The 18,549-nt window shown below is 39.2% G+C and overlaps 2 protein-coding genes across 3 annotated transcripts in view; both read left to right on the top strand.

Moving 5' to 3' along the window:
* The first annotated feature begins 1,092 nt into the window (after nucleotides 1–1,092).
* pggt1b (protein geranylgeranyltransferase type I, beta subunit) lies at nucleotides 1,093–11,661 on the top strand. The gene is made up of 9 exons (XM_008336311.3): nucleotides 1,093–1,247; nucleotides 1,873–1,991; nucleotides 3,641–3,705; nucleotides 3,864–4,015; nucleotides 4,302–4,434; nucleotides 4,954–4,999; nucleotides 6,295–6,479; nucleotides 6,610–6,718; nucleotides 8,945–11,661. The coding sequence occupies exons 1-9, from the start codon at nucleotides 1,120–1,122 to the stop codon at nucleotides 9,112–9,114; spliced, it is 1,107 nt and encodes a 368-aa protein (XP_008334533.1). The 5' UTR covers nucleotides 1,093–1,119; the 3' UTR covers nucleotides 9,115–11,661.
* Nucleotides 11,662–17,166: 5,505 nt separating this feature from the next.
* The window catches only part of trim36 (tripartite motif containing 36), a 29,939-nt gene continuing 28,556 nt past the window's right edge, over nucleotides 17,167–18,549 (top strand). Inside the window, exon 1 of one of the 2 annotated variants that reach the window (XM_008336312.3) lies at nucleotides 17,167–17,593. In XM_008336312.3, the coding sequence (XP_008334534.1) occupies nucleotides 17,531–17,593 (63 nt within the window). In that variant the 5' untranslated portion in view covers nucleotides 17,167–17,530. The remainder of the gene's footprint in view (nucleotides 17,594–18,549) is intronic. The other variant, XM_008336313.3, reaches the window with a different exon arrangement.

Below are 18,549 nucleotides of genomic sequence, written 5' to 3'. Positions count from 1 at the left end.
CCTCCTTCTCCCGCTGAGACAAAATGGATGCGATTTTCAAAATTACATTCGTGATTAGACTACACAAATTGTGACGACTGTTCAACGGTCTCCGATTAAGCTGTCTGGATTGGTTGTTTGTGAATGCTGATTGCTGATTGGTTGCCGGATTCTTTCGCGTCTTTTGAAATTTCTATGGGCAACTCGGTCAGTCGATCAACTTCGACACTTGTATATGTCACTTTCACAAAGTATAAAGAAAAGACAAAAGTCGTTGCTCGAGTTCGCCTGTGCACAGGGAGGATCCAGCGGCGAGTCAGGGGATCGACTGCTGAATTCTGCTCTCTCCACAAACTCAGGCTCGTTTTATTGACACACACATCCAGGTGTTACATATCAAGCGATACAGACTTCATTTGTTCTACACACACACATACATTCTTTTTGGCCACTACATCTACACCGTTGGTTTCTCATCCTGTTCTTATCGCACCCAGCTGTTGTTGTGACCTTGTGTTCTAACTATGAACCCAGCCATTGTCAAATTGTATTCTAAAAGTTTCTGTTTCCCATCACACCAAGTACTCCTCTTGTCACAACAAACCTTGGTTTTAACTCAACCTTGCAGCTCCTTTTCTCTACATCTGCATGTTTTCAGTTTCAGCTTTAAGCAGTATTTTATGTTCAAGCTGGTTATATGTTTTAGCACACCTTTATAATTCCTTAAACATGAATATATATATCAAGCTGGTTATATGTTTATCCACAATATATATATACACACATATTTTATTATAGCATTTAAGGCAAGCACTTTTTAATAAATGCAGGATTGCAGAACAATGTTGGCACCAAATGGGGTTTCAATGCCAATATTTGCTTGCAAAAACAAATCCATCAGATCCTTTGTATCAGTCTTACTTTTCAGTTACCAGATCTTTTTTGGGTGCAATATAGTTGTGTATACATATTTCTTTTTTGTTTTACAAATAAATTAAATATTTAGGTAAGAGTTATATGGTTAGGGTTAGATTAATAGCGTAAAGCTAAAGAATAGAGTACAGAAAATATTGTCCTTGTTTTGTATGGGTTTTTAAGCAAGCGCACCGGAAGTGATTTCTCATAGGTGCGGGTTCAAAGATGGCGGAAGAGGAGAGTCACTTAGAAGAATTTGAGCAAATAGACTTTTTAAGAGATCGACATGTTCGTTTCTTCCGGAGAACACTGCAGGTGTTACCTGAGAGATATGCCTCACTGGAAACGACCAGGTAAATGCAACGATATTAAGGTAGCGGCTTTGGTTTGTGTGGAAAGCTGGTTAGCATCAGAGCTAACTGTGGTTCACCATCAGTTTTTAATGGAAGCTACTGCCACTTTAGCTTAGTGTTGAAGTTAGCGCAAGCTATAACAGTAAAGTTGGGACTTGAATAAAACAGGAAACTTAATTACGGCGACGCCCAGACGGACTTGTTAAAGTCTCATTCAAAGTCTTGATAAAACTCTGGGCAGCTCATATACTTTAACTGGGCATTACATTATTACATGTTTTGATTTATAAGTGCACTATACATGGCATCCACGATCGGTATTGCCTATGGTTGGAACCAGGCATTATGTAAAATAACCATACTACTTGTCAATAATTGATAAGGTATAAATCCATAACATGCAGTAGATGGTGGCAGATGTTGTTCTTCGTATTTCACAAACCTCAAAATGACCTCATGGAATAATATAAGGACTAAAATGACAGGTCAGTTGCACATGTTCATTGTCAGGACACGTTGCTTAGCTGTGACTATCTCCTTTTAAAAGAAAGTATCGATATGATGTTGCAGTAAGTTGATAAGAAGTAAGAGTTGTGTTCCAATTTCTCTGAATTCTTCTCTTCAGGTTAACAATCATATTTTTCGCTCTGTCTGGTCTCGATGTTCTGGATGCCCTTGATGTGATTGATAGGAACACAATGATTGATTGGATCTACTCACTACAGGTCATGCCTACAGAGGATGGTAAGTATAACTTCATCAGAGAGAACTTCCTGCACCTGACTGTCAATCAAGCAGTGTGCTATTGAAAAACAAAACAAAAACCTTTGCCCTTTAAATATTTATTATCAAACTGGGTAATTATTTTAAAAAACAAAAAGTCTCTTTTTGTGCATGATCAGTTGCACCTTTTAGACATTGACACCTTCGAGAACAATACATTTTAATGCTGGATTTGATTGTGACTTTCACTGTTTTTGGTTTCCATCAAAGGAATGTTACTTTTTTAGGTTTTTAATTTAAAAAGATTTTCATAAGTTAAAAACATTTTATGTAACTCTTGTGTATGTACAAAACACACATTTATACATGTGTCTTTGAATGTCATTTATTTTTATATTGTTTTTCTTAAAATATACACTTTAGCATGCTTTTGGACAAGTCTTTAGCTTCAATTGACAGTTGTATTACCTACAACAGGGGTCACCAACCTGGTGCCCTAGTAGCTCTCGTGAACTACCTAACGTGCCCCTGAGGTATTTTCTAAAAATAATATTAGTCAACAAGATCAATCACACCTGCAATGATATTCAAATGTGTGCAACGACGATGGTAAGAAGAGCGAATTATTATTACTTTGTTCAGGAAGTTTGTATCAAACAAGTAGCTCTTCGTATTACTAAGTGACCTTGAAGTACGTAGCTCTCGGTTTCAAAAAGATTGGTGACCCTGTTTGTGGGTTTGTTTGCACATGTATTACGGTCATTACAGTGTTTACTCCAAGTAACTTATGCATAGAATGATCAACCAGAATGTGCACCTACCTGTTTGGGTCATGGACTGTGCCTGTTCTCCCTGTTCCTCAGAGAAAGTCAGACACTAAATATTTAATGAGTTGTTTTCTTTTCTGTTTCCTAATGAGCTACTCTGTGCCATCTGTTCAGATGCCCAGTTTGTTAATTATTCAAGACGTCAACAAATCACGTGATGGCTGAGCTTGATTGCGCTCATTTTTGCTGCTGCCATATGTTTGGTGTTGGAAGGGTTTAGAGATATCCCATATATAAATGCTTCTTCAGAATTTTTTCCTAATGTGTCACCAGGATTAAGGAGCCTTTGGTGTAGTTTACAGGAGATTTTGACGCAAGAAAATTAATGCTGAAGTGATAAAAAAAAATACGTTGAACTGCGTTTTATCTCTCTGACATTGAATGACTAAGAAAGACGTCTGATCTGGAGTTATATCAACTGGACATTTTATTGTGTTTTTGATTTAGAGTGAAGATTTTGATTCTAATTAAATATTCATTGCCAAAAAACAGTTCTTGCTTCTATCATCGACTACTACAATTTCAATAATTAAGTAATGTATTTCTCATAACGTTTCTCATTTGAGTATTTTTGAGATACGTCTTATTTAGGTCAACGTGCAATATTAATATAGTTTGATCGGATACGTTTTTTTGCTGCGTGTCCTGCTTCCTTTAGTGACCGCTAGATGTCGCCAGCATACTTTGTGGTCTATTTAGTCATTCTTATTGATAGGTTTTTACAGAAGGTCAGTAGAATCACTCAGCTTTTGATAAATGTGACACAGATTGCTGCTTTTTCTTAGAAAACCGCAAAGAACTTTGTTTCTCCTCCTGCTGTTTATCTGTTCTCTTTTTTAATAGAATCCAACCTCAGTCGATGTGGTTTTAGAGGCTCGTCACATATTGGAATTCCTTACAGCATGAAGGTATTGATTGTCAATTGTTATTTAGGCTTCTATTGTGTTTGTGTAGAAGTGTTTTGCCCAACTGAATTTTTCCCCTGGGTCTGTAGCTGTGCCACATTTGTGTTTGTTCAAAGTCTTCGCTTGCTGTGTTTGATTCGGCCTCCTTTTGTATTGTTCAGGGTCCAGGTGTTTTTCATCCATACGACAGTGGCCATGTGGCTATGACCTACACTGGGCTGTGCTCACTGCTCATCCTGGGAGATGACCTGAGCAGAGTCAACAAAAAGGCCTGTCTGGCCGGTCTCAGAGCGCTACAGCTGGAGGACGGCAGGTCAGTAATCATAGACTTTTAATGAGACATGGACGGAGCGGTCACTTTATAGCCTATGGTTAAAAAGTGGAGCATGAGAAAAGACACAGGTTCCCATTGTATTAAACCACTGGTGTGTCATATTATATTATTTTAAGACAAAAATGCAATCAATGAAACTTTGAAGATTGAAGACTGAAGATTTTCTGATTTACTAGATGTTAGGATTCAAATGTTACCAGTTCTAAATAACCTCTTCCCTGTTGTGATTGAAACTGTGTGTTTTTTTTACTCTCTGTGGTTCCAGTTTCTATGCAGTGCCAGAAGGCAGTGAAAATGACATTCGCTTCATTTACTGTGCAGCCAGTATCTGTTATATACTGGATGACTGGTCAGGTATGGACATCGAGAAGGCCATTGACTACATCAGAGGAAGTTTGGTGAGTAAGGTCTGAGCCACCTAGAGATGAACTGTCTTTCTGACTGCAGTCACACTGGGTTGTCACTTAGAACACACCTACTGCCTCCACACGGTGTGAACCACAGGAGAATGAACTACCCATGTTCAGAATGTAACACCGTGTGTAGAAATATCTTGTTTGTAAGAAATGGAGAGGTCTGGGCACCGCAGCATCACCATCAGCATCAGTGTTTTTCTTTCTACCAATAATGATAAACAAGTCAGACAAATATAGAAAGACACAAAGTTCATTCTTTTTTTTTAAATTAAATTTAAATAATGACTTTCTGAATAGCCATGTGTTTTTTCACACAAAACAGTGAGAGAAAATCTATACTGTTAGAATGGATCCCATCCTTAATCTCTGGCAAATAGAAACTACTGAATTTACTTTGTTTTCTTGCTGTGTGTCTGTTTTTACAGCCAGTTTACTTAAATTGTCCTTTTATTGTTTGATTCATTAGCTCCGTCTTGGACTGTTTTCTGTTTTTTTTCACAGACCTACGACAATGGATTTGGACAGGGAGCAGGACGAGAGTCTCATGGTGAGTATGATCTGCTGTGTCATTATGGAAAGTAATAAATAGTTTCTCAACCTTCATCACATTAGAACTGTGCTACGTCAAGTCACAGCTGAAGGAATCAAATGTAATATTTTTGATAAATTTCAAGGTTGTTGTTGTTGTTGTTTTTTAAATAAAAGAGAACAACAACAGATTTAAAATGTTTGTTAGTAGGTTGATTCTAGAGGGCAAGCGGGCTGTTGCAAGTAAATGGTTTAAGGGATTAGCCATTATAATCCATCAGATTAATTGCTCATATAAATGTCTTTCCACACAAATTAGAATGATTCAGAACCTCTAGAACAGACTCTGAAGTACTGCAAAGAGCATTGTCTTCTATTTGTATATGTATTTCAAATAATGCACTTACATGTAATTCATGTAAGTGCGTGAAGTGATGAGTCCTTTAATTTTTTTGATTAAAGGCTTCAGTGACACTCAGTTCTTTGCTCTAATCTAGTAATCCAGTGGTTCTCAATTATTTTCTACCAGAAATGGTTTAACCCTCCCTCACACACACACTCACATTTTGAAATACTATTGAGAATCTGATATCTACATTAACATCTATATTTTTATCTGTACAAACCACTGTATGAGTTGCTCCCATCTAGTGACTGGAAGCTTGTTATCATTCAAGCATTACAGTCGTGGTACACTAATGTTCCCATATTCTATTGGGAGCCCCAGTGGGGCCTGCCTCTCTATATGAGAAGTACTGCAGTACTCCAAGGTCTGATTACAGAGAAACTGTAGATGCTTATTATTCCCCAATAGTTATCAATTTCCATGGAAATTATCTAAATACCTCACTACGCCCCTTGCAAATAAACATCTGTTGGGACACAGGAGTTTGTGGCAAAAACAAGCGGTGATTCATTGTGGGATACATGTTTCGAAGCTACAGTGTTATATCCAAATTCTGTTCTACTGTAGTGATTTTTCTTTAATCGTCAAATCTATTTCTGTGGGTTTTTTTAAATGACCACAGATTGGGTCACTCGGAGGTTGTATCTGGGCTGCCTGTGGCCCTCCAGCCACTATTTGAATAGGCAGGGTTTAGATTGGCTTACATCTTCTAGCTGGGTTAGGAATGGGAGTAAACAATCCCATGCTAAAATTGCACTGCATTGTTTTTATGTTTTCGTTTGGTATTGTTTTGGCTTTTATAAGAAACTATCGCCGATTTAAATGTATTAATTGTGATTCTATATAAAAGAATAGACAGTTCAAATTAGCACAGCAGGCATGATGCACGGTCCTGTCTGTGTGTACAGGTGGCTGGACGTACTGTGCCATAGCCTCTCTGTGTCTGATGGGTCGCCTGGAGGAGGCGCTGAGTCAGCGGGAGCTGGACAGAATACGACGCTGGTGCGTCATGAGGCAGCAGAACGGCTTCCATGGACGCCCCAATAAGCCTGTGGACACGTGCTACTCCTTCTGGGTCGGAGCTACACTAGAGGTACAAAGCCAATGTCCCAATGCTGTGCAACTGACTGATTAGCTTTTCTGTTGACTGAAAAGTCAACTGTTGACTGACTGACTGTTAATTCAATTCAATCCTTTTCCTCTGTTGTCGTTATCCTGCACAGCTGTTAAATGTGTTCCAGTACACAAACTTTGACAAGAACAGGAGCTTCATCCTGTCCACACAGGATTGGCTGGTGGGGGGATTTGCAAAATGGCCCGATAGCCATCCAGGTAAATGACGTTGTTTGCAGAATTGGAAGTATCAATAAATATTTAATAAAAGCTAACTACCAGAAAGACAGAGGCTTCCAAGGGCTCCCTTTAGGTGAACAAAGAAACTGAAACTGAGTAGTATCAGCTTCTTTGTCTCTCTGAAAAGACAAGTTTTAATCCTGCCCTCCACAGGTGAACAGAGGTCTGGGTGGAGACAAGGTTGGCATTTTGGATTGAATGGAAAAGTTTTTGTAACCCTAAACTTCCACTCTGTGTGTGTGCCTGTGTTCTTGCTGGTGTGATGGGTAATTGATGAGATGACTGTGCATCAGTCGCCCAAAGACACAGGAGATGAGGTGCTCATGTTACAGAGACATGACTGCGAAGACGGGCAGCATGAAACAATGAGGCACAGCAGACGCTGCCCTGACTGAGTCACATTTATACAGTACAAAACAAAAGTGATACAGGGAATAAAAGGAGCGAATGAGCGCAGATACTGTAACCTCCAGGTACTACGACAGCCTTTTCGCAGGCAGATACTAACAGGAAACTAGTCAAAGAAGACAGAGGGAAAACAATAGCAGAGAACAAAAGACAACAAAGACAAAAAATAGCCCAATATCTTTTTACAAAAAATGAAGAGAAATCCAATTCAGTTTCAACATTTCTAAAATTTTGGGTCATGTTGATGGCTTAAGAACTCAAACATAAAACTTACATGTAAACTTACACTTAAATGTGAAACCACAAGGATTTTTGCCGTTGGTTTGAAACATGTTGTTTTCATTGTCAGTGTGTACATTATATGTGGTGGTTTGGTGGACACATTTTTCTGGTATCATTTGTATGTGAATGCCAAACTATTTTATTGGGCTTTTATATCTGATGTAAAATATATTTATATGTTATATATATGTACTGTATATATACATGTATATATACAGTACATATATATAACATATAAATATATTTTACATCAGATATAAAAGCCCAATAAAATAGTTTGGCATTCACATACAAATGATACCAGAAAAATGTGTCCACCAAACCACCACATATAATGTAGTTTGGTACAGTGCTTTCAGTAGTAACTGGTGATGATAATGTTTTTTTTTCTTTTTTTATTAATAAGTTTGAAAAATGCATGATGTCATTCAAGACATGACCTTGATAATCAAAATGCCAGTCAAAACACATTTCAACATTTGTTACTTTTGTGCATACAAAGACCTAATTTGGGGCAGCTTAGTGGTTAAGGAAGTGGACTTGGCTCCGAAAGGTTTCAGGTTGCGGGGGCAGCAGTCGCCACCCAAATCACATTGCACCGTACCTAAACCTTCCTGCAGGTGGTGAGTCCACTGGAAGGTACCAACCGCCCTAACTGGGATTGGAACTTGCCTAGCAGGTGAACCCTGGGGTTCCACACCAATGACAGAGACATTGCCTCTGGGCCAAAGCGCCACCCACACAGTGTCACTGTTTTCTTTTGCTGATAGGCTTGAATGAAATCTGGGTCTAAGGTGAAGTATTTGCATCAGTTTAAAGCTTACTAAGAAGTTACAGCCCTACGTGTGTCTGTGCCGTTAACTTTTGACGTAATTTTGTCGTTACCAGCTGTGCAGCAGAAGTAGCAACATGGCTGCAGCTCGAAATGAGCACAAAAACATGCAGTAGATCTCACTATTGAAAATGGTCATAGAGATTGCACTGCATAACAAACTCAATTTCTGTTTGAATGTTATACAGTACACTTTAGGTACTTAACAGGTGTCACTGGAGCAGGGAATCTTTAATTGGTTGTAAGGAAACTGAAAATTAGTCTTTGTCTCTTCATAGGTTTGTCTTGGATCAATTCTTACAGGAACATCCTCGAACCCGTCTCAGTCCTGGTTGTTTTGACGTACATGTCCAATCATTTGTCATTTCATTATAATTCAATTACTGCTCCATTTACTGGCTTCTTCTGCTTTTACACTTGTCCCTGGGGAGAGAAGGAGTTCATGGGGTCAACATTACGCATTATTCATAATCCACTTAAAGTGCAAGGAAAAAACAATCCTGCAACAAAAAAGGATTTTGTGTCAAGTTAGGTTACTGCCTGCTTTATTGATAAGTTAATTGTCAGTCAGATGACAAGCTGCATATTTATCTTGGAAGCTAATCACCTGTATAAAAAGCTCTGACCCACTTTCGTCCTCTACATCCCTGATACTTCCTGTCTCCCCTCTTCCTCTACACCAGACCCTCTCCATGCCTACTTAGGTTTGTGTGGTTTGTCACTGATTGGTGAGCCCGACCTAAGGAAGGTCCACCCAGCTCTTAACATCACCCAGAGAGCCTTTGAGCACCTCCAGCAGCTGCAGCAGACATGGAGGGACAGCAGCGACGGTGGCTGTAGTGGACAGCACTGACATCAGGATGATCTATTTGGTCTGCCTCAGAACAGGTTCAGTCAATAATGTCCAACAGCAGTCAACCGTTACTGGACTTGTGTGTGTCTCAGTGAGGTTTGACCTCTTAACCTCAAGGCCATTCTCCTTCACGAAGTCGTGACCTTTTTCAGAGACTGTGGTTTCACAGAAGTTACTGTGAGCGCATCTCATGATCACTGAAAGCAACTCTTCTGCTAAACAATACACACCTCACTTTGCTGCCTTTTTAAGTAGAAGCTAATAGCTAAATATGTTTGCATTGTTGTTTGTTTGGGAATAAAATATGTGCCAGAAAGTCATACTTTCACAAGTCAAACTTGAGCTCACAATGAACTTGAATAAGCTCCAGGTTACCCCTGTAGTCCATAGATAATGTTTTTGATGTTTTTATGAGTTGTCTAGGCCTTAAAATGCATGCAGAATCAGCAATACAATATGTTCTTCACTTTCTTTTAAACATTAATACAACTGTATCCCTTCACATAGATGTTAAGAAACAGCCTTAAGTCTGAGTTGCATTTCAACATCATAAGAGCTAAATCAAACAACCTGGAATAACATCACACTGCTCTTATTTATTCATCTTTGACAGAGGCGGAGCTAAAACATATCCTAGTGGTAGGGCCAGCCCTCCACAGAGCCACATTTTGAATTAACCATGTTTATAATAGCGATGTCCGATATTAACTTTTTGCAGATATACCGATATTGTCTAAAGACTTAAATTTTGATTCAGATATCAACTGATACCAATATATGTAACTGTTTGGGTTAAAGCAGTGCTTCTCAAATAGTGGGGCAGGTCCCCCTTGGGGGGGCGCGATGAGGTGCCGGGGGAGAATGTGAGGGGCTTCCAATGGAATATGGCACGCTAGACATAATCGTAACACTGCTGTAATGCATGAATGATAACAAGCCTCCAGTCACTTGGTGGCAGCAACTCATACAGTGGGTTGTACAGATAAAAATATAGATGACAGAAAATAATTGAGAGCCACTGGGTTAAAGGGAGAAGATATGTTTCATTGTGTGCAGTTTTGTGATTTGTCACAATGATAATAGTGTGCACAAAACAAATAATAGTTTCACTTTAACTTCAAAACTATTTTTAGGTCACATCATATGGGCAAAACCCAAGTTAGGCTTTACACAATCTTCATGATTTGGGCTCTGCACGCCACCACATTGGATTTGAAATGAAACAACTACAACGTAATTGAAGTGCAGACTTTAAGGTTTAATCCAAGGGGTTGAACAGTACAAAGTACATGATTAAACATGCAGGAATTGTAGCTATTTATACAAACGCTCCTCAATTCAGGGGCTCAAAAGTAATTGGACAAATAAACATAACCCTAAGCGAAATGTTACTTTTCAATATTTTGTTGAGAATCCTTTGCAGGCAATGACTGCCTGAAGTCTGGAAGCCATGGACATCACCAAACGCTGGGTTTCCTCCTTTGTGATGCTCTGCCAGGCCTTTACTGCAGTCTTCAGTTGTTGCTTGTTTGTGGGTCTTTCTACCTTAAGTTTTGTCTTGAGCAAAGTGATTAACTTTCTGCTCAGATTCAGCCAAATGCAGCAAAGTTGATTGGATGGCGCCTCACAGTACAGATGATCCAAAACATGCCATCATGCTGTGCTTTTATTTTCCAATGTAAAACAAAAGGGATGATTATTTAGGGACTAAAGACAAAACACTGTCTTTTTTTGGATTTACACTCCTGAAAAGGAACTGCTAATTTAGTCTCCCCAGGTAGTTCCACACTGCAATCGTTATGCAGCTCTTCAACTTTTTAAGTCCCTCAAGCTCTTCACATCCAAAGGTGAAACCAGTTGGCAGGTTTCACTCCCCTGAGCTTCTCTCCTCGGAATCCCTAGGTTTAACTACTGCAGGCTTTTTTCATTGATCAGAGAAACTTTAAATAACAATAATACTGGAAAAGCCAACAACCACCTCTGAGATCACAATTCCAACAATTTAAAACCATTTTAAACAACCAGACAAAATATATTTAACTACAAGTCCTGCTGTGCCACAATAAAGTATACAGTATTTATATGCGATTTCCCTGAGGGCAACACTGAAATAGATTAGATCTTATGGAGGATTCTTTTCCTCAAACATCTTCTGATCTGAGTTTCTGCTTCAAGGCTGTCTGGACTGAAATCAGTAGTAAAAAACAACATAGTGGCATCATAACCTTAGGCAGGTTTTTTTTTTGTTTGTTTGTTTGGTTTTTTTTGGAGATCCATATATTTTCAGAGCTGTAGGACAAAACAACATGTTCATTCTTCACTTGTTGGCAACATCTCTTACGTTCCAACAGAAATGACTGGATTCCAAAATGAGGATCGAAAAGTAAATATCCACACTTTTAAAGCAACTAAAAAAACCAACAACTATGTCTTAAATAACTATCATTAATCCTTAGCAATTATATTTACATCCTCTATTTACATTCCGTTAGACAAAAATAAGAGTTTTATTTTATTTTTATTAATGAATATATTTGATTACCCCTTGGCAGTGTCCTGGTTTTGTATTTGTTTTGTATTTACCACCTGAAGTGAAGCTGCATCTGACCTGCTCTCATTTATTTTCCAAAGATGCTGCAAAGAACAAGAGGAAGGAATTAAACAGAAAGAAAACTTGTAATGTAACTGTATTTTTCAACAAAGTTGAAAATTTTTATTTAGGTATTTAAGGTAACAGAGATTCATTCGGGACTGAAACCTATAAACTTCAGGATAAGTTAACAACTATGCTTTTTAAAGAGAGCATGCTTAAAAACCATTACAAGGGTAGTGTGACATGAACTGCTTTTTTTGTTTAAAAAATTCTAGTTATGAAAAGTTCCTTATGCTTTTAATCCATTCTAGTTCATAGTCAATGTTTAGATGACGTGTTTATAATAATCAAGCTACACACATTCAGTGCCTGTCTTCAGGTCATGATTTATTATACTTTAATAATTATTTAGAGCATGTTATGCAGTTTAAAAAATAAAAATCGTATTTTAGGGTCTATTGAAATATTCAACCAGCGGGACAAGGCAAGTTGCACCGGATCCTATGTCTCCATACTTATTTGAGTTGTTCGTACTTGCAGACCTCTTAGAACACAGCTGAATGAGGAGTCAGGAAAGAACGAAACATCCAGGAAGTGGAAACAAACGTTGTAATCTTCAATTATCCGGTTCAATGTGCTTAAAGCTAGCAAGCTGAAATACACGGCTCAAAAACATAAAGGGAACACTAAAGTAACACATTGTAGATCTGAATGAATGAAATATTTTTAATAAATACTTTGTTCTTTCCATAGGTGAATGTGCGGTTAACAAAATCACACAAAAATTATCAATGAAAATCAAATGTATCAACCCAAGGAGGTCTTGATGTGCTCAATTGGATTCAGGTCTGGGGAACGGGCCGGCCAGTCCATAACATCAATGCCTTCATGTTTTAGGAACTGCTGACACACTCCAGCCACATGAGGTCTAGCATTGTCTTGCATTAGGAGGAACCCAGGGCCAACTGCACCAGCATATGGTCTCACAAGGGGTCTGAGGATCTCATCTCGGTACCTAATGGCAGTCAGGCTACCTCTGGCGAGCACAAATGCCACCCCACACCATTACTGACCCACTGCCAAACCAGTCATGCTGGAGGATATTGCAGGCAGTAGAATGTTCTCCGCGGCATCTCCAGACTCTGTTACGTCTGTCACGTGCTCAGTGTGAACCTGGTTTCATCTGTGAAGAGCGCAGGGCGCCAGTGGCGTATTGCCAATCTTGGTGTTCTCTGGCAAATGCCAAACGTCCTGCACGGTGTCGGGCTGTAAGGACAACCCGCACCTGTGAACGTCGGGCCCTCATACCACCCTCATGGAGTCTGTTTCTGACTGTTTGAGCAGACACATGCACATTTGTGGCCTGCTGGAGCTCATTTTGCAGGGCTCTGGCAGTGCTCCTCCTGTTCCTCCTTGCACAAAGAAGGAGGTAGCGGTTCTGCTGCTGCGTTGTTGCCCTCCCACGGCCTCCTCCACGTCTCCTGATGTACTGGACTGTCTCCTGGTAGCGCCTCCATGCTCTGGACACTACACTGACAGACACAGCAAACCTTCTTGCCACAGCTCGCATTGATGTGCCATCCTGGATGAGCTGCACTACCTGAGCCGCTTGTGTTGGTTGTAACCTCCGTCTCATGCTACCACCAGAATGAAAGCACCGCCAGCATTCAAAAGTGACCAAAACATCAGCCAGAAAGCATCGGAACTGAGAAGTGGTCTGTGGTCACCACCTGCAGAACCCATCCTTTATTGGGTGTGTCTTGCCAATTGCCTATAATTTCTACCTGTTGTCTATTCCATTTGCACAACAGCATGTGAAATTGATTGTCAATCAGTGTTGCTTCCTAAGTTGACAGTTCGATTTCACAGAAGTGTGGTTGACTTGGAGTTGAATTGTGTTGTTTAAGTGTTACCTTTATTTTTTTGAGCAGTGTACTTTTACCAGAATCCTGCTCCCCTCTTTTCCATTTGTGATCACTAATGTACTACCACGTGATGGGGAAGAATTAATTGTGGTACAAGCCCTTGAATGCATAGAAGACTGAGTTGGATGAAAATTTGGACTAGATGGATTTGCCTCTTACCGCAGTGTTGTACCACAGATTCCTGCCACGCCTCAGCACTTCTTCTATTACATCTCCTTTTTGGCTGCATCTTACTGCAGTTGATGACCACGTGTCCTGCAGCATAGAAAAAAGTCCATGGCAGAGGATTAATGCTGAAGGCTGCAGTGCAGCTGTTTTGAAGGAATCGGAGATGTGAAGGGATTGTTTCAGCCTGTGATGCCATATGTGTCCATTCACAAACCCTTGCTTCACCACCGACTTATATACGTACTATAATCAAAACCTGTAACTGAATTTATTTTTTTTATGTTTTGTGTTTTAAAAAAAATAATTAAAATGTCTATAAACGTGTCTTCTGTCGTGCAAATGCTCAAGATGAAAAAAAAAAATGTTTACAGCTCAGCTGCTTAGAATTATGGAATTGGATATGCAAACCTTCCTGTTCACTCTGGTTTGGTAGTGTACAGAATATTTAATAAAGCAAGCAGTTACTTTTTAAAAACATTTGTTTTCTGCGGGTTTGTGTGGATATAAATATTCTGTTCATGACTAAATCACATAAAGCCAAACACATTTCCACAAAATGCCATACACTCCCTAACAAGCAAATAAAACTGCAATATTCTATAATATTTTGTATTTGATTTTTTTTTTAACCGATATAAAGGAGAAAATGTTAAAATCAGATCAAACACCAAATTTCGAACAAAACTTAAATATAAGGCCTGAAAAAGAATGAATCTCACAATGATGACCCCGTGGCGCTTTGGCCCAGGCAGTGTCTGTGTCATTGGTGTGGAACCCCAGGGTTCACCTCCTGGGCAAGTTTGAATCCCAGTTAGGGCGGTTGGTACCTTCCAGTGGACTCACCACCCACAGGAAGGTTTAGGTACGGTGCAATGTGATTTGGGTGGAGACTGCTGCCCCCGTGTCCCGGTAACAGATAAGTGGATAAGAATGGATGGATGGTGACCCTTAACAAAAGGCACAAGCTGAAGGTGAAAAACAGAGTGAAGAAGCAGGTTGTGACCTGGTGAAAAATATTGGAATTCTACAAACAAGGAATTCTCTGTTGGGAATAAATCTTTAGACCTAAATGGAGGATTTGTAAAAAAAAAAAAAAGAAAATTGCAGTGTTATTCATGGGGAAATAAAAATATGTCTCAGCATTTTTTGACTTATCCTAATATTTTAATTTTGTATATTTTTTCACACACATTTTACACAATTTAAATACAGTATATATACAGTATTCATCTTTTGTGGTTGATGTGCATGTTAAAATCTCCATCAACAATAAGGTGTTTTTTTCTGTTCTCCATTTGATCAGGAAATAAGTCAACAATTCTAACCATCAGTGAGAGTTTCCTTGGCAACACAGCTCATGTGTAAAGACACACACACACAGTCCCAGTCTGGGAATTCCATAGCACAGAGACAGACTTCACAGTTGGCACTGATTAGGCAGTGTGATCCCAACCAATGTGGACGACTGACATTTGTAAAGCCATCTGGATGAAGACCTCATGAAATATTTAAACCACACATGATTACATTTTTTATATCCAAATATAGGGTTTTGAGTTTTTCTTATATATATATATATATATATATATATTTATATATATAAAACCAACCTAATGATTGGATGATCTTTATTCTCAGAGGGTCAGAGTCTGATCCCAGACTGTCTGGAGATTCTGCCGCCACAGACTGTAGCTGCAGTTTGGGCCTGGTTCTCGTTCTCTTTTCAACTGACAACCTATACCTGTGTGGCACAGGACCTCTCTGTGAGACATGTAAACTTACACCACTGCTGAAGAGGAGTGGCAGGAATTCCACATTTAAATCTCAGTTTGGTCCAATTTTGAGTGGTGTTGAACTTGGCGAACTACATTTCAGAGCTTATTTAGAAAAATCAACAACAGACGAGCATTATTGCTGGGTATGAGTCAGACAGGTGCCCTGACTGTGGCTAACTCTGGCTTCTTATGCATCATATCATCTCACAGGATCTACCTGACACTCTTCACATACACACTTCACCATAACACACACTAAAGCTGATGTAAAGTAGAAAACACACAGAAAGATGACCCTGATGTTGTAAATACAAGTTTTATTTTGTTTCATTGGTGTTTAAATTCAGTGGTTCCCAAGTAGGGGACGGGCCCTTTTAGTGGCCTGGAGACATTGGGGCAGAAACAGTGAAGCAAATCTATTTCAATATTTTTTTCAATGTTTCACACAGTTCAGAAAATAAACTTTTGAAGTGTATTGATGTTGAAGGACTTGACAATAGTCTGGTGTAAAAAAAGTTTGGGAACTGCAGTCTGTTGTGTTACCACAGGAGCTGTGTGTTTACTGCTTTACAACACATGATGCCTACATTTAATGATCCAGGGGTGGAAGTGGCAGAACTTCCATGTCCTCATTTAAAGCTGCCTACTGTGGAGTTATTTACCCTTAATCAGTTCTACTGGAAACCCCGTCAATTGATGATTTCCATTGATTTTTCAGTCAAGTGCAGGGCACTGTGGCTTTTTATGGGGATGTAAAGTGTCATCTCCTCACATATTCCTCACCAGCACTCAGCTGATCTCTTCTCAGCAGTCCATTTAAATGGCCACTAAGTGCTGCAGAGTGCAGACTCTTCACATGCTGCGGTGACCGTTGAGTTAAAGTGCTACAACTTTTCCTGCACAGAGGCTTAAGTTTAAAAGGTTGATCATATTAGAAACGTTTACCTCACTTGTTTATTTTTTTGTTTTGTTTTTTTGCTTCGTTTGCCTTACTTTGTATGAGAGGTGCAGTTTATCATCTCTGCACGCGCCCAGTAGATAGATAGATAGATGGATGGATGGATGGATGGATGAATGGATGGATAGATAGATAGATAGATAGATAGATAGATAGATAGATAGATAGATAGATAGATAGATAGATAGATAGATAGATTAGTAACTATTGTTGCTTTGTGTGGTGTTGTAGATAGTAATCTCAATTATTATTTATTAATATATATTTTAATCATACTATTGTTATTACTAAACTAAATTAGTGTTATGTATATGTATACATATATACTTATATTTATGCAGCCATTATCACAAGGGGTTACTATACATTATATATGTCCTATTATATAGGATAGATATTAGTAATATATTTATTTATATATAGTATATTAGTAATGCATATAGATCGCAGTGTTAGTAATGCAACACGTCTAAAAGCAGTAGTAATAAATTTGTGACGACGCCTCATCCATCCTGCGACTTTAGTCTGCGGACTACGATTATTTATGGTTGTTTGTTGGTCCAGTGAGGGAATACAAAGGGCTGTGTGAGCAACAGCAGCTGCGGAGACATCACCACTTACTAAAGCAGGATGAGGAACAGTGAGATGACACACACTGTTGAGGAAGCGAGGGCGGAGTTTTCCCTCTAAGATGAAGCCAACTAACGCTTGTACCCTCGGCTCCACAAGCACACGTAAAGCAGAGGGAGACGAGGAAGGTGTGGAGGGAGGAGAGATAGGATGGTGATGATGAGTTCCATTTTTCCTTCTCCATCTTTTTGTCATCACCTCACCTTTCACTGTAGAGCCATTTCTCTCTTTTTTATTATAACGTCGTAGGGCGGCAGCAGTAGCTGCTGTTGTCAGTATTTTTTCCTTTACTATTCCTCCGTGTTCATCCACCTGGACTGTACGCGCACCATTATCTTCATCATCATCTTAATCTTCATCTGTAACAATGTCGGACTCTGAGGACATGACGGAGTTTGCCAGCATCGTGGAGCGGATCGAGCGAGGAGAGGTGAGAGGTTTGTGATCAGTCTGACAGCTGAGATCTGTGTGTCTGACTCTGTCATCATGCAGCCACAGCAGCAGCAGCAAAGCCGGCCTCTACATTCTATTCTATTCTATTCTATTCTATTATCTATACATAGATAAATACAAAACAGATACAAATAGATATACAGTATAGATATATACGTACAGACAGACAGATAGATAGATAGATAGATAGATAGATAGATAGATAGATAGATAGATAGATAGATAGATAGATAGGTAGATAGATGGATAGATTACTAATTTCCTTCTATAGCTACTGTTTAAGGTAGTGTATTCAAGAAATGTGCAGTAGACACTATACACACTTGACCAGGGCAAATTATGGCCTGGGGGCTGGATACAGCCGTTTTGGCTTTTTAATCTAGCCCACCAATCTTGTCGAAATTATGATATTAATTTATATGATTGTGGCGCTTTGGCCCAGAGGCAATGTCTGTGTCATTGGTGTGGAACCCCAGGGTTCGTCTCCTGGGCAAGATCAAATCCCGATTAGGGCGGTTGGTACCTTCCAGTGGACTCACCACCTGCAGGAAGGTTCAGAGGGGTTGGTACGGTGCAGTGTGATTTGGGTGGAGACTGCTACCCCCGCGACCTGGTAACAGATAAGTGGATAAAAATGGATGGATGAAATTTATATGATCATTATATTTCTGCATTTTCCCTGCTATGCCTGTATTTTCCAATCATGATTAAGGAAATATTTTTGTTTTTTAATTTTAAATATTTATGGAAAGGAACTCCCAAGAGATTATTTAATAAAAATTCTATCTATCTATTTCTACCATGTGCTATATTTTATTTACTCATACTTCATTTACTATACTTGTCAGATTATTTCATTAGATAAAAACTGTTGCAGAGTTGGTTGAGATCATCTATAGAATATGAATACAGGTGAGGACGTGGTTTAGATGT

The sequence above is a fragment of the Cynoglossus semilaevis genome, chromosome Z (assembly GCF_000523025.1).
Source record: "Cynoglossus semilaevis isolate Cse_v1.0 chromosome Z, Cse_v1.0, whole genome shotgun sequence".
Classification (NCBI taxonomy): domain Eukaryota; kingdom Metazoa; phylum Chordata; class Actinopteri; order Pleuronectiformes; family Cynoglossidae; genus Cynoglossus; species Cynoglossus semilaevis.
This window is presented reverse-complemented; position numbering and strand designations above follow the sequence as displayed.